Source organism: Pyxicephalus adspersus, chromosome 7 (genome assembly GCF_032062135.1).
Source record: "Pyxicephalus adspersus chromosome 7, UCB_Pads_2.0, whole genome shotgun sequence".
In the NCBI taxonomy this organism is placed as follows: Eukaryota; Metazoa; Chordata; class Amphibia; order Anura; family Pyxicephalidae; genus Pyxicephalus; species Pyxicephalus adspersus.
Window position 1 is genome coordinate 55,214,451 of NC_092864.1, and position 17,074 is coordinate 55,231,524.

At 37.2% G+C, this 17,074-nt stretch overlaps 1 protein-coding gene across 6 annotated transcripts in view; it reads right to left on the reverse strand.

Annotated features, from left to right (window-relative positions):
• FN1 (fibronectin 1) overlaps window positions 1–16,663 on the reverse strand; it is a 46,345-nt gene extending 29,682 nt beyond the window's left edge. For 4 of the 6 annotated variants that reach the window (XM_072418537.1, XM_072418535.1, XM_072418534.1 and 1 more), the window contains exons 1-13: window positions 16,348–16,663; window positions 9,930–10,058; window positions 9,079–9,216; window positions 8,425–8,556; window positions 7,926–8,063; window positions 6,557–6,703; window positions 6,195–6,383; window positions 5,930–6,109; window positions 5,473–5,649; window positions 4,961–5,113; window positions 3,064–3,192; window positions 1,576–1,716; window positions 534–655 (exon numbers count right to left, since the gene is read on the reverse strand). In XM_072418537.1, the coding sequence (XP_072274638.1) occupies window positions 534–655; window positions 1,576–1,716; window positions 3,064–3,192; window positions 4,961–5,113; window positions 5,473–5,649; window positions 5,930–6,109; window positions 6,195–6,383; window positions 6,557–6,703; window positions 7,926–8,063; window positions 8,425–8,556; window positions 9,079–9,216; window positions 9,930–10,058; window positions 16,348–16,489 (1,917 nt within the window). In that variant the 5' untranslated portion in view covers window positions 16,490–16,663. The remainder of the gene's footprint in view (window positions 1–533; window positions 656–1,575; window positions 1,717–3,063; window positions 3,193–4,960; window positions 5,114–5,472; window positions 5,650–5,929; window positions 6,110–6,194; window positions 6,384–6,556; window positions 6,704–7,925; window positions 8,064–8,424; window positions 8,557–9,078; window positions 9,217–9,929; window positions 10,059–16,347) is intronic. The other 2 variants (XM_072418538.1, XM_072418536.1) reach the window with 1 other exon arrangement.
• Window positions 16,664–17,074: the final 411 nt, after the last annotated feature.

The following is a 17,074-nucleotide window of genomic DNA, read 5'->3' on the forward strand; positions in this document are numbered from 1 at the left end:
TCACAAAATCTTAAGATTTGCAAACTAAGAATGATAGGTGGTCTATTTTCCCACAGCAACTTGAGTTTTTTTGACCACAAAGCAGAAAGGTTACAGCCAAGAACTTTTGTTATCAAACTCTCAAGGCAGGAATATTCAAACAGATCCAAATACTTGAGGATGCCAAAGGAGCTTTCCAAGAATTTCATCAATTTGACTATTTTATCTTTGTTTGCCAAAGAATATTTAAACCACTTGTACTTCTTGTGACCTTGCTAAGACTGTAAGCTGGGGGGGGGGGGCTCTCTACACTAAAGAAACATTTGTTGTTTTACAATTAAGGCTTGGTAAGAGTTTTGCCACTACTCATTACAATGGATGGAGAGAGTGTGACTTGCTTTTAAATGTATTCAGAAATAAGCAGAACCCAAGCATGGGACTGCAACACCGACGTCTATAAAAGAGACAATATAACTTTCTAGTGCATACAAAAAAAAAAAAAAAAATACACATTGAATACAATAAAAGCAGTAAGGAAGCTAGAGTTGACTTACAGGTTTCCAGCGCAGGATGTATTGCTTGATGTGAGATGTCTGAGGAGCAGTCCATTGAATAGGGTGGGAGTTGGGATGGTTGGAACTCTCAGTGATTATTACCTGGACTGGGCCAGTTCCAGCTATCACAAAAGTAAAGAACACATTTAAGTTTCATTCAAGTCAGACTTTACATTTTAAAAGAACAGACTAATATAACATGGTAATAAACTATTGGGAACATTCTACAGAGCATAAAATAGCCATATGCAACAACACTTGAATCAGATTTAACTGGAGAGATACAGGTGTGTGTATGGACAGCTTAAACTCCAAAAGATGACTGCTAAATTCTAACACATTTATATGCCTTTAATCTATTTTAAAGCTAACATTCTTGGTTTACCTTGCTACAGCATGTAAAAAGCCCAAGTTATCACTTTCAGGTGTTTTTAAAATATGTAGTAAGATCTGGGCTACACAAATATACATACATACATAAACATATCATATAATATGAGGAAGACTTCTGTACCCCAATATTACCATTTCTTATACCAAGGAAATCGTTACATTTTGGAGATTCCAAAAAGAAAAAAAAAAAAACAGTTTAATGTTAAGACCATCAGAATATTTAGAAAACACAGGGGGATGACTTTAAATATAGTAGCAGACATGTCAACTCTAGGTTTATAATATCCACATTAGTTTAAATAAGAAATGATCAGATGTGCAAAGAGGTGAAGGCCGTTTGCAGCCAGTATCACTGCTATGTGGAAAGTACACATTAATAGTTTACTTATTGTACCAGAGTATACATGTGGGCAGCTGAAGGTTTTCAGGTTCCTGGAACCATTGGCGATTGCAGTATTGGTCAAAGAAGGACAATAACCTGACCTTTAGCCTTCACTGCAGAGTCATTAAGTTCCAATTTAGTGCGTCCCTGTCTGATTTAGAGTATGAAGACTAGTTTTCTATAGTTTACTGGCTAAAATATTCACATTAACTGGAGAAAGCATAAAATAACCAAGAAACAGGATTATGCAGAATGAAAATGTATTACCTGGGTAGGAGCGAGGTTGGCAATGCCATTCACCAATTCCTTTTCCATAGCAGTAACACTGGTAACTGACACCATTTACAACCTTCTCCCAGGATTCACCAATTTGGTAGAATTTTCGTGTTTCGGTTTCGTGGCATTGATCTGAAGCATTTAAGATTGGATTTATTATATATAACTAATGAAAGCTCAGTTATACATATTATATAAAACAGACAAGCAAGCCCAAAAAAAATTTTAAAGGCATAGGCGATATGTTTGCACCCTAAAAATAAAACTTTTTTTTGCTCTCTATTTTAGATTACATCTAACAACAATTTTAAAAAATGTGGACATACCCCAACCACAAGTATCAAATTTACCTCAAAGACCACACATGCCTTGTAATTGGTATGCCCTGATATTTACACTGTATTTTTGAGCTTTTATGACCAGTCCATGAGGCCACTATGTAGTTACATTTCTGTTACAATTATATAAACTGGTACTTTTTCTGTCTGTCTAAAGAGGATCCTTTCCCACCCACCTACCCTGCCTCATTGCCCTGAACAGGAATACTTGCGATCATATTTTCTGTTACGATACAAAACCACCAAAAAGACATGGTGAAATGGCATACTATATCTTGCATGTATCATTCACTATATATAAAAAGCATTCTCATTGGTACAAAGCAGTGCACAGACCAAATACTCATTTGCATGTAGTTACCAAAGAGACCCCTCAGAGACCTGCAGTTGCACCTACATTAAATAGTTGCTGTGTTAAAACTGCCTGTATAAAACTAGAATTAACTTGGATAAGGATTTCAGATAGCTGTGATAGATTTTACTGCAACACATGTACTAGACATTTCTCTGAGAGAAAGAAGGACCAACTGGATCTTTTTGCATGCAAAGCATGTACATGTTTACTTAAACAATCACCTTCACAGCTTCAGTTTGCTTTTTGTACTGTGCCCCAAATGAAATCAGCTTATTGAATGCTAGCCAAGGCAAACAGATGGAAATCCAAAGTTTAGCAACCATTGATTGAACAAACAGATTGGAGGTTGTCATATGATTTGCCCTCATCCACCCCAACTAGTGCAGGGCCTCACCACCTCATTTAAGCATTCCAGACAGTATGCTTCTTGGAAAAACTCATAAAAATACTAGATAAGAAGACCCCTTATGAATAGAGCATGCAAAAAATTAATGTATGAGTTGCTATATATGAAAATGCATGTTAAAGTGGAACTAAAATATTTACTAAAATCTTGTTACCTCCAATTTTTGGCAACGAGACAAACTTTTTATATTTTTACTGTTGAAAACTTTACATTTGGTCACTTGGCCTCCGCTGAATGCTGGGAAAGTGCTTTATAATGGTCAGATTTATTACTGTACATGACATTGCTTTTTGTCCTATTTACCAAAACAGAAACCCTGACAAATACTCCTTAAATATACTCCCTGCGCCTCAAAAAATAACAGTGAATGATTTGCATACCAACAGCATCGCACTTCCATCTGCCACGTCCCTGACCAAAGCATGTGCAGTTCATCAAGTGTCCCTCCTCGTGATATTTGTGAAAAGATTGATGTATATCATAGGTAACACCATCAACGATGCACTGATCTGTTCCAGAAAGAAGCAAAAGAAAAAACAGACATTAGGTTTTATAGGCAATTTACAGTTTTAATCAAGTTTAGAGCACATCCTTTGAGAATTTTGCTTGGCATGAAGTGGGGAGTTTCAGCGTACAGGATTTCTGTAACTTATCCAATGATGGCCTTGCAAATATAGATGTTATTTGAAATTGCTTAACATCAGGCCTAAGTGTTACATGCCAAACCCAGTCTCTTTTTGTTTTCTTCTACATGAAAACATGCAAAATGGCAACAAGAGATGTTTATACAAAATGCTATCAAGATGAAATCTCAGATGTTCCAGTCAAACATCCGAGTTATTAACATTGAAAAGCCAAGCCCATAACTACATCATTTACAAACTGTACAAGTTGGCAGATACAGAATCAAACCTTTCAGTGCAGCTACAAGTGTTAAATGGAGAACAAGATACTAATCCAACACAGTTCATGTTTATAGTTGGATAGATTTGAAGGTCCTCCACGCATTCCACGCAATGGGCAGCACGGTGGCTCAGGGGTTAGCACTCTGGCCTTTGCAGCGCTAGGTCCTAGGTTCAAATCCCAGCCAGGACACTATCTGCATGGAGTTTGCAGGTTCTCCCCGTGTCTGCGTGGGTTTCCTCCGGGTTCTCCGGTTTCCTCCCACATCCCAAAAACATGCAGTTAGGTTCATTGGCTTCCCCCTAAATTGACCTAGACTACATTAATGACATATGACTATAGTAGGGACATTAGATTGTGAGCTCCTTTGAGGGACAGTTAGTGACACAACTATGGACTCTGTACAGCGCTGCGTAATATGATGGCGCTATATAAATACTGTATAATAATAATAATAATTCCTACTCTGTGTATATGGCCATTTCAGAAAACCTCCAGATCAGGCAAAGCCAGTAAAAGTAAGTGTACAATAACTGAATATATGGAATAGCATAATCATCACCTCAAACAATGGAAGCCCACTTATCTAGTATTTGGGTAAATGTGATATGGATTAAAAAACCTAATAGGTTTGATAACGCTTGTGAGCTGGTACCTTTAAGAAAGCCCAAAATGAGGGCAAAATGCAAGAAATAGCTACATAATCCAGTTTACCAATGTTTAGATGTGGTGGCCATTCTTAGTAATATTTTTGTGGCTAGCATTTTTTAACAAGAACATTAAAAATAAAAATCTGTTGATCTTAAGAGAATTCAAGTCCTTGTCACTTGAGCTGTAATGAAATAATGAAACTGAAAAAGCCTGGCTACTGTACATGTGCTACATGAAGGGACCCTTGCTTTGTGACAAAGTAGAGGATTTTTGCCCATTCCTGGTATAGCCTCTGCTGAGTCAGAGCTAGATCTCCCCAATCAGCTGGGACCATGAGCATTGCCACTGCATTTTAGGCAAGGTTCCAAAAAGACCAGGAGCAAAGGTTTTCCCCATTTCTAAAGCATGCCAACAGGGAATAGGATTTTCTACTCAGGCTGTAGCTACTTTCAAAAGTCTTTAAGTGCCTTTTGTTTTGATGCACCTGGAATGTATGCAACTCATTAAAACTGAAACTGTCAATTTAGCTATAGGAATATTTATGTTCAAAAATAGTTACAAGTAACATTTATTTAAATCTTTCACTTAATAAAAATATTTTTACATGCATACTTCCAGTTCTTATTATCCAATTTCTTGTTTGCAAATTTCCATATAACAAGGCACACAACTAAATATCTTTAATTTCAGATCCACACCGAATAGTGAAAATCTTAGATTAACCTTTGAGCTGGGAGTAAGCAATGCAGTTCCATTCACCGCGTCCATTGCCAACACAAGTACACCTCATCATGTGACCTTGATCATGCATTTTGTCCCACTGATCTCCAACACGGTACATGACACCATCATTGGTTGTGCAGATTTCTTCATGAGCTATGGTTGAAAGAGAAACTACAATTTAACAAACTGATGGATTGAATATACTGGACATATGCTCTTAACATATTTCCACATTTAGGTCATTCTTCTAAAAGAAGAAAAACAAAATATAGCACCACATAGGTCTGTGTGTGAATACATTACTCATTTAAACATCACATACACTCAAAAGAAAAAAAAATGTTTACTGTCATAATGCCAACACAGTTATTTTTTTTTTTTAAACATACCTAATCAGTTTGGTAATTAAATGAAAGTCATATTTGAAAGAAATGAGAACATACACAAAAAGCATAAACATTAAAACACTAACAGGCCAAAGAACAACATTTAGAATTATAGAGGTTTCTCACCTGCCATAGGACAGAAGCCAAATTTCTGGTCCACATCATAGTTCAAGGTAGTGCCGCACCACTTCATATTGTCACGACGGCCCTCTGATGTGCAGTCAGTGTAATTACGGTTGTTGTACAAGAATGGGAAGTGGCACAGAGCGCCATTGGAATTACCACCCCGTGTCTGGACCAGTGCTAAAAAAAAAAAAAAAAAAAAAAAAAAAAAAAAAAAAAATAATATTTATAGTAAATAATTGTGCTGTTACTATAAAGTTAATTGATCTGCCACTTAAATGATACACATTTCCATTTATTTTTTGCAGACTGTGTACTGGATTACAGAACTGTTAGGGTTATAAGGAGATATATTACTGGAATAAAATATTTGCTTGTTCAATAATGCAGCAAGACATACATTAAAAGATGAAAAATTCTTAAGACTACTAATAAGTAGTTCAACTGTAAAGAAACTTACCACGCTGCTCAGTACAGAAAGAATACTTCTTGTCCTCATCATAGTTAGAGGTGGTTGAGCACCAAAGTTCTCCATCTTGGCGACCTTCTGTTGTGCAATAATAGTAGGTTTTGCCATTATGAATGAAGGGGAAGACGCATGGGTCATTGTTGGAATTGCCTCCATAAGTCCCAACTGCAACTGTTTAAAGAGCAAAAACACATTTTGTAAAAGAAATGCAAGCTAGCTTTAACGAATATTGACAGAATAAAGGAGCTCGACTTACTGCTTTCTTCACAGCTGACCCCATTGCCCAGACAGGTGCAAAGCATCTGCTGACTTCCCTGAGTTTTGAGCCATTTCATGCCCACGGTATAGAGGACTCCACTATCAGTCACACAGTGCTCAATATCACGGACAGCAGGGTAGATATTTATTTGGGCACCAGTTCCAACACCAACACCAACGCCTACTCCTATATTAAGAAAAAATACATGCTTAATAGGTTCATGCCTAATGCACAACTCTGCACATGGAGTAAATCAGCATCTTGCTGGTGGCATCCAGGAATAGTTGAAACAGGCAGAAAAATTACCTCCAAAAGCTTATTAGGCTCTTTCATACAAAACAGAGCCTGCTAGAACTTACCAGTAGCAGAAGAATGACGCTCACACTTCCATTCACCACGTCCATTGCCTGTGCAGATACATTGCAGCAAGTTCCCCCTGGAATCAGTCTTGCTCCAGGTATCACCAATTCTGTAGGATGTCCTTGTGTCCTGGTCATTACAACGGTCTGCGTTTTAAAAGAGATGAAAAAAAACAAATTAGAACTGGTTTTACCAAGACACAGACATATATATTTTAAAATAGTTCAGTAGACAGTCTTTTATAATTGTCCTAATTAGATGTTAAGGGGATAAATGTTTTTTATAATCTATTCCAGAATAGCATTAGTCATGATGAGAAAGTTAAAATTTAAATTTGTGGCTCAAAGACGAATATCATTTGACTGTTTAAAAGACAAAAATGGTCCATTATATTCTGTTTAGTAGAGGGGAATTAGGATAAAATTCAATAAAATCATCACTGGTGTGTGACAGCAATTCTCTGAGGACATGTTGTAAATTCTTAGTGCAGTCAAATATTTGGAAAACAGCCAACATGTTTTCTCTCATCTAAAATCCTGAAAAATACTGCAGAGCGAGGAATACGGACGAGAGCTCCCCAATGACCATATGTACAGAAGCAGCAGACAGAAACCTATGTGACTGTACTCGATTAGAAGGTCATTTACATTCCAGGAAAACAATCTGCTCTGCAAATTGTTTCCAAATGGTATAGAGAAACTTCTAGATAAAATGTAATTTACAACATTTCAGCTGATGCAGTGTGCACAGTCATGTTTCCTTACAGATATTTTCAGGAATCTGGATAACTGTTAAAATATTTTACAGCTGGTAAATACAATTTACCACAATAAAAAGTGTTTAAATTGAAAAGTCTCAGTTTCTCATAAATCACTTGCCATGGCTACTTTTAAATATAATGATCTTCAGGACAGTTTTTGGTTTTATTTAATTAAAAGTTATAGCTTGAATACGGCAGCTAAAACTTTTAGAAATTTTAAAATAAAACAAAGTTAGCAAATAACTCATACTAATTAAATAATACATAGTTTATGTTTTAGTTGAAGGAAGGGAAATGCCTATGCTTAACACCAGACATCACTTGTCTACTCTTCTATATAAAGAAATCTTAATCCTTTTCTACACTCATACTTTTTCACTGCAATAATATATAAGATACACACAGTTCTTTTTTTCAGTCACTGCTGTTCAATAGTAAAAGGTCGCAGTTTGAAATTATTTCATTCAGGTTGCTGTAAATCTATATTCTTTTTTAGTAAACACTAATGTTCTCTATAAATATTGGTTTACATGATTTAAATTGTATAAAACAAAACATACTAAAGAAGGAAATAACCACTAATTACATGTACTACAAGATGAACTTACTTCTAGATGTACATGTGATACGTCCACTGCCTTCTCCCAGGCATGTACAATCCACCATCATCCATCCCTGATAAGGCTTTTCCCAAGTTTGTCCAACCACATAGGATGTACCAGCTGTGTTGTCATAACATCTCTCCGCTATGAGAAAGTAAAGGAACGATATAACGTCCGTAATTAACAGAAGATCAGTCAGCAGAGCATTTGTCTTATATAAACTGCAAAGTTGTCTAGTCTGAGGTCAGTATGCCAATATCAAAAAATTATAACAATATAGGGCCAAGCAAAATCAAACAAGCCATGAACCCTTAACAGAATTAAGTGCAATCAATCAGTATACACCTTGTAGTTGTTTTAATACAAGCATAAATTGTAATGTGCCATTAAACTTATTTAGGAGAAAGAGCTCTTAACTGAATAAGGTTGATAAAATTTACGTGCAAAAAAAGAATGCACCTGGGACGGTGAAAACTAAAGAAATCTATGCATTAGAAACACCTACCCACAGGTTTGCAAGTCCATTCTCCTTTGCTGTTACCAAGACATACACACTCCAACATATAACCACCAGTTTCATGGGGCCTGCGCCAAGTGTCTCCAATCTTATAGGATTGTCCACCCTCATGGCAGCGATCTGTAAGAGGAAAAAAAAAACCAAAAATAAATAATCTATATCTACTATCCCAAAAATATCTGTAGGATATCATAATATTTCAAATGATAAAATTTGATATTTCTAATATGTCAAAAGTTAGACTCAGTTTATGGTTACATTAAATGTATGGAAAACAACGGGTGTATTATCAAACCAACGCTTATGCAAATGTTGAGAATATAAATACCTTCTGCACCCTTTCAAAGAGTATAACTTGGCCCGGGGTAAATTAGGAAACAGGATAACTGTATAAGTTTTAAAAAAGAAACCCTACCCTACAGACAGCAACATCTGGTTTCACACCTTTAACTGGCTTATTAACACTTGTGTCTTTGCTTACACAGTGGGACACTATTTGCATGTGATGGTGGAATATACTGACAAGAGTAAACATGTAAAGTGGGGAAACAGCAACAAATGGCTAATTGCATACCAAAAAAAGAAAGTTATCTATGAAAACACACACACAAACACTTTAAATTAACTTTTATAGGCCATTACTTGCAATGGTGCAGCTGATGCGTCCTCTTCCAGCTCCAATGCAGGTACAATCCCAGATCATGCCATCTTTAGGACGCTCATAAGTTTCTCCAACCCGGTACGTGGCGCTTGTGTACTTGTCAAAACAGGTTTCTTCAGCTATTCAAGGATTTCAAAAACATAGTTTATTGGATTTGTTTTTCACCATATAAGCAATAAAAACGTAGAACAGAAGTTTGTTTTATTCTTTTGATGTCAGCGCTTCCCAAAACACAAGTCTAGTCTAAAGAAATATAGTTGTGTTTATCACTTTTCCATACTCTCCAGGGACTACTGCCAAATTCAAATACACTATGAACCAGAGCATAGCCTGGCAACCCTAAACCCCAATTTGTCAGAAATATTAATATCTGGGAAAGAAACAACAGTCCTTTAGACTACAGAATCCATTTCCAGCTGTCCTGGTACTTTTAAGTTTGAACTAAAGTTTTTTTTTTCATTTTAGAGGAGCGAGAAGCCTCAGGGTTTTGTCACTGATGCACTATGATATGACTGCATGATGTGACGATTCATAAAATACTAAGCTGCCAAAAATACTATATAAGGGAGCCACCATCAAATAGTAAACATCCCTGTCTGGTGGTCGATTTTATACCAAGAATGCTTTTGTTCCCCAACCCAAGACAGACTAAACTATGGTGCCCCCAGTTTGGAGGTTTATGGATTAATTCTAATGGCAGTTACCTTGAAAACTGAACATTCCTTTGGAAGACAAATATAAAAAAAAGTCCACTGACATTCTTCAAAATACATTTTGATTTACTGAAGGTAATATTCTTAGTTAAAAACTAAAGCTCTACTTGCATACCCACCCTCAGGTTTACTTTCACAGTTGAAGCCTCTGATTCCACCATAGCAGGTACAGACCAGTGTATTGCCCAAATAAGTCCTTTCCCATTGCTGCCCAATATTATAGGTTTTTCCATTGTCAAAGCAGCCTCCTGTTAAGAGCAATTGGGATTTAGTTACTATACCTAAATATCTGCAGAATGTTTTTTTAGCAATTATATATATATATTAGGTCAAAAACTGCATGACCCCTTAAAAGCATATGACCACAGCTCAAACACACACCTAAGATGTATATTTTTACCTAAAATTTAGTTCCATGATTTCCTTTGGAAATCTAAGAACACAAATGTTTGCAGTCCCACTTCTAAGAATTGTTAAACTGCAGATTTATTAGTACACTTAAAAATATTTTTTAATCCTGCCAGAAACCTTGTGTCCTAAATCTCAATTAAAGTTATCGTATTTCTCATCTATATTCTGAAAAAAAAGGTCACAGCCTTTCTATGCAATGGTGGCAACGCTGCTCCTCCACAAAAACAGTGGAGACAGTGAACATTGTAACCTTAAAACAAAAATACACAAACAAGTTATTTAATACAAAAAACTAAACCAGACACCATCTAAGGATTATTGGGCTGCAAGTATTACATTTTTGGTTTTAGGTTTAGAGTTGTGTTATTAATTAAATGATAGAGCTGTATACTAAACCCCATTTAGTAACTATATGTTACCCTATGCATACACATACTAGATTGCCCTTAGCCCATCTATACAAATTAAGGCAAAGTATGAGGTCTTAGATGACCCACAACCCATATACAATATCAGAACATACAGGCATGATTCAATTACCAGGAGATGTTAATGCCAAAAGTTTGATGTAGAATACATACACAACAGGACAAAACCTGGATATTTAGGTCTATTGAGAAGGTACTGAGTGAATGTTTTCCAAATCGTTTTCTCCTACAAATGTAGTGGATTATAAGACAATTGGCAAGCCTTAAAGCATTATTTTGCCTTGTCTATGGCACACATGCAAGTATATGGACACTTCCCCTGAAAAAAAACAACGTACAAAACGATTCAAATACTTAATTTGAGGACACAAAAAATGAAAAAAAAATACAACCTAGTCTTTGTATAAATATACAAAAACAAAAAGAACATATTATTTGGGTGCCAGGATAAGTGATTTCTTACCAAGTAAACTACAATAGTATGATTATTTTTAAAAACAGGTATTTCATTCTGGCAGGGCTTACCTTTGCCAAGAATAAAACATCTGCATTCTATTACCAGTTTAAGCTTTTCATTACTTGTAACGGCAATGACTCCATTGGTCACAAATCATTCTCAAACTAAACATTAGTTTTAATTGGCAAAGCAGTGATATCATAGACTAGTAAATATTAAATTATAGAATGTACCAAATATTGGAACAATCATACAAATTTATAGCTCGAATAAAAGGTGGTGTACGGCTATATACATTTTTTGCCAACATCTACAAATGTCTGCTTCAAAAATGTATTTTACCAGCCACAGTAAAAACTATTAGACAAAACTATGTCATAGCTTCTGGAAGTTTTCAACATTGGCAAGGTTTGTAAAAACGCCAAACGCGTTTCCCGACAACATGAGAAGAAAAAGGGCAGTTTGATTTGCCAACAAGCTGCTGGAGCTAGAAAGTTGGGACATCCCCTAGGGCACAGGACCAATTCCAAAGAACCTACATAAAAAAAATCATGGACTGACGTCAATGGTCAATATATTTTTCACTTAATTTTTCTATAATTCTACTTTGGGCCAGTAGCAGCCAGCCCCTGTTTTTCCAATAAATGGAGTGTTTAGCCTTCTATGAATATTTATATCTGACGAGAATATTGACATTACTAATATGAAAAAGTGAAAACAGATTGACTACATAACGGAAAAGCTGGTCAAAGACCTCAGACGAAAGTTGGATGCGCAAATACGATCCAGACTTAAGTAGAGGCCTTTATGTACAGATGCGAGCATAAACATAAATGCCCAAGTGTTCGGTAAATGCCTGTGGTGGAGGAAGGAGCTGCCAAGAGACCCTACTAGGCAATTTGCATGGGAACAACAACAAGAACTATCGGTTGGCAGGATCTGATGGTGTCAGACACAAGACAGAAGATGAACACAAAAAACTGTGCTGGATTCCTCCATTTCTGAACAGTTCAACACCTGTATCAGCATAACTGTTCATAAAAAAAAACTATGTAGCCGATTTGTACTCTTAAACAGTCACACACATGGTAAAATCAATACAGAGTACCATCCGCAGAAAACATTACTAAAGCTGGCTATACTGGAGTACAGATGCATAGAAATCTCATACATTTTGTATGTAGAGGACAGTAGTGTCATAAGCAAAGCAAACACCCCAGAAAACACATTGTAATGAAACCCAAGTTATGGTTTTAAAAACAATGGAAACAAGCAGTCATTTTGACCACATTATTCACCCTGCATTCCAGAAGAACAGAGACCTACTGGATACAAAAGCAATTTTTCCTACATACATGAACCATGGAGAGCACCTTTTCAAAATTAGATAAAAATGGTTCAGGTGTGGGTAGCCTGACACTGCCATGATCCTGAACAAATTAAGAAAAACCTAATGGTGAACTGGCGGCATAGCTTCATGACCAATATGCTAATTGATCTTTATGTAAAAATGAAAGTTTGCCTTTTGTAAACTTAACTGCACTTATGGGGAGCAATACTCAAAGGAAACTGTGCCAGGAGTGCTACAGATCCTGCAATTACTGACATACCTATAAAATAATACTCATTGCCTCAGATGTCATGCTTCCCAAAAGCCTGGTCTGTTTGCTTGTTCCTGTAAGAAGTCAGAACTTCTAATCTGCCTACGTAGAATGTACTAAAGATGCTAGATTGACAAGGCAGCTAGGGAACTAGTATTCACAGAATGAAAAAAAAAACGTAGTTCTTAACCGTATTAAAAATCATTTTAATATCTTTAACTCTTATTTTATTAGGGCAAAGAAGTTTTAGGTGCTATTACCCCCAACAAACTAGAAGGACATTGGGAGGGGCTGGGCAAAGAACAAAGACATATTCACTGAATTCACACTTGCCTTGTAATTGCATTTAAGCATGGTGTGTAAAGTGACAAAAGGTGAAAGAAGTAACTCACTTTAAAGCCAGAGGCTATATGGAGCAAATGACAGGACAGAAGACAAAGGGGCTTATGATGTTTAGCACTGTTGGCATGTTCACACCCATTGTTCTCTTCAATCACCAACAAAACACCTAATGATTTTCTAGGATTTCTGTAGCCTACAGCCTTCTGTTCCTCCTTTCCCTCTAGTTACCAATTTCCTTCATGGATAAAAGTCATTCTAAGACTGCTAGTTTTACAAGAGGAAACACAATAAAAGCCCTATAATTTATATTTTTTGGCACACCATTAAATATTCTAGAATATATAATCTATTTAGCCACTCTGCGTGGCTACAGATCAAACAGCTTGGATATCAAATGACTGCCCACTGGTGTCTGTTATGACAAGAAAACCACATGGGATACAGAAATTATTCTGTGCTGGACTGATAAAGCCATGCATTAGTAGTTAATATCTATTTATAGCTAGTTATGTTCCTATACAGAAAAACAAAACGCTCCATAAAAATAACAACGATAATGATTTGGACAGCATGCAAAATATTACCACTCCCCGTGATATCATTACACAGTGAACTACATCTTAAAATTTATAACACAGAGATACAAAGAAAAAAATAAGCCAGACGTCAGCCAATATTCTTTAAAAGCATTGAACAAGCCAAGGAAGGGTTACAACATCAGAAAAGTTTTTATTGCTGCAACTCCACCCGCATTATCTTCACTGTATGGTGCATCTAAGTCACAAGATATTATGAGAAGGGGGTTACTGGAATCGAAAAATACAGGGCATAATAAAAAACTTAGCAGGGGCCATTGTTCTATGCCCTTCAAACTCAACCCTTGGCTGTGTCTACATTGGAGAGATTTTTCCCATCATATTCTACCCTTTGACTCCTATGTTTAGAGAAGGGAAATGCCCACCAAAGGAATACTGGCAACAAATAAACCCAACACAAGTTAGAACCCTTCTAAACAGTAGCTAAAATTTTGGAAGATATTTGGCTATAGTTGGGTAAAAAATTTAGGCAATACAATTTACTGGCTAACAGGGATCAACATTTTCTAGAATATTGTGTCTTTCTAAATCGTTCATGATACCACAACCAATAAGAATTAAGGCCACATCTGGCTTGAGGCATCCTGTACCACATGCTACAGGTATGTCAAGGGCAACCTTATAACTGGCATAGACGCAAGATAAAAAGCCCCTCGTAGAGGGCACATAATTCTTAAAAAGTTAAAGACCACCATGGGACCCATGATAACTGTATGTGTTCCCCAGGGAAGGGGCTTTGGCAATCCTTTACTATGGGTCTGCATTATGGAACACAAGTAGTCCTAGAAGAAGTTTGAACGTTATAGTAAAAAATCATGGTAAAGTTTTTATTACTTTTTTATCTTTCTTCCTCAAACTATCAAATAATAAATTGTGAGAAGCATTTCTATAACATTTACAGTAAACATTCTATAACAATAAATAGACCACAATAAATATTATTGCATTCTAATCTGGGTGTAGCACACATCTGGAGCAAACCTCCTCAGAGATGGGTGTGCAAATAGAATCATGCAGTACTGAACCACCTAACAAAAGAAACTTCTTGGTAAGCAAACTTTTCCTGGTTAAATGGATGTTATTTCAAGAGACAAATATTAAAGACCCCCCCCCCCCCCCAAAAAAAGGTGTTGTTGAATATAGATTTTGATTGTATTAAGAATAATTTTCCCTAATAAATTTATGTATTTTGTTATCAAAAAAAAAAATTAAATATAAAAAAGATGTGAAGGAAGAGAGGAGGATGCAAATAATAATCAATTGGAGTCTTTGTTTCTTCAAGAGAGAATAAACATGAAATCTGATTGTCACCATGAGTAACAACACATTTGTTCTCTCTTCTGTCCCTTTACAAATACTTCTTTTATCATACAATGCTAGAATTCAGAATAAGTAATAAAATGACATAACTAATATGCAGAACACAAAGTAATGTCTTCTTTCATAAGAGAGAACAAAGGATAGCTCACGTTTAGATGAGGACACAGGGAACAAAATTATGAAAGAGTTGGAAACAAACATTACTTTTTGGAAGTATTACAATGGGGAATGTAAGCAGTTACATTACATAAAAATGGTTATTATCATCAAAAGAAGCAAATATTAGGGTGTAACCAGTTCCACAAGTATATCTAAACTGATAAACTGTCCAAACATATCTATGAAAGGGGCATCAGGGGTGACTATTGTAGGAGTTATGGTCTGACCCAATGAGAACCAGGGGAACTGAAGGCTATCAAAAAGAACAATGAGACCAACATGTGTCTATAAATGGCAAATACTTCTATAACATGATGCAGAAAGCCAAACCAGATGTAGATTGCTTTCTAACCCCCCAAAAAGTCTTGCAGTCACTCAGTCAGGTCCACAAAGGTCTGTGGGAAAAGACATGATTAGGAGCCCAAAATAAGTTCTACTCTGTCCTCCACAAAAGTGAACAGACAGGATAAAACTTGAGGAAAATGTATGAAAAGAAGAAATCTGGATAGAGCATGGCAACAAATTAGAACTCCCCCCTCTATGAACAAAAACAAGAGTGATGCAGCTGCCCATAGAAAACATGTGTTTCATTAAAAAGTTCTACCCAAAGAATATGGAACTTTAGAATGCAGTTTGGTTGTTATAGACACTGGCCCCATATACACCAATCTTGGACCCTCCTAAAATACTACATTAATGTTCCTACAAGCCTACTGGCAGGTTAAACAAAATAAGGCTAAAAAAGTATTTTTCCTTCCCAATAGAATTAATCATCATTCAGAAAGTTTAAACTGTGCCATTGCCCATCTACTTCTGGATTGGAAGATCTGCTCGAGAGTTAGGTAACCTGTGGCTCATCAGGTATTGTAGGGGTAAAACTTTGGTGTAGACCCACATCTACCAGAAAACCACAGGTTGCCCCAATATCACCCCTTGGCTGCATGCACCCCAATACTACCCCATCCAAACCCCAACACCCCCCAAGTATGCCTGCACCCAAACACCACCCCATCCACACCAAACCCCAACACTACCCCATCCAAACCAAACCCCACCCCATTATGCCTGCACCCCCATCACCACCCCAATATGCCTGCACCCCCATCACCACCCCAATATGCCTGCACCCCCATCACCACCCCAATATGCCTGCACCCCCATCACCACCCCAATATGCCTGCATCCCCATCACCACCCCAAACCCCAGAACACAGACTCCTTACTCTGCGAGGAATCTGCAGCTACCACTGGTTGCACTGTATGCTGCGCCTGTCTGCGAGTCTTGGTCCTGTCAGATGGGGCAGCTTGCACCGCAGCGCTAACGCACAGGGTGAGAAGCAGCCCGGTCAGGGGCCCCCGGGGCATCTTGACAGCGTTGGGGAGCAATTGATTAATACAAGCGTGTTTAATGGCCACCGGTCACTGGCTCATTTCCCAGAGAGCAGAGAGAAGCAAGAAGCGAGCTTCACCAGAAATAGGGGAGCAAAGCAGATAAAGTGTTAGAAGATAAAGCGGCTCCGTGCCGAGCTGTGGATAGAGAGCCCGCTCCGGGCGCGCATTATATATATACACACACTCCGGAGACCGGCCGGGGGTCTCACGCTGACTGCTCGCCTCATTCTGCCATTGGCTGCTCTCTGTCTGTGACGTCACCGGGGGCAGATTTCACTTGGTGTATATAAGATGTGGGAGGCGCACGGAGCAGGGCAGAGCGCTGGGTGCGGGATAGAGGTGCGGAGTATCATGGCAAAATACACTGAACATTTCTGAAAACTTAAATATTTTGGATTTCCTTCCTTAAATAAATAACTTTTTCTCTCTGATGCGATGAAATAGAAATCGAATTACTGAAATCTTATATAGGAGTCGATTCTAATATTTCTGATATATAACCTGGTGATCCTGATGTTTCTTCTTTGTTTTTTTTCTGTTTAGAATATAATATGACAA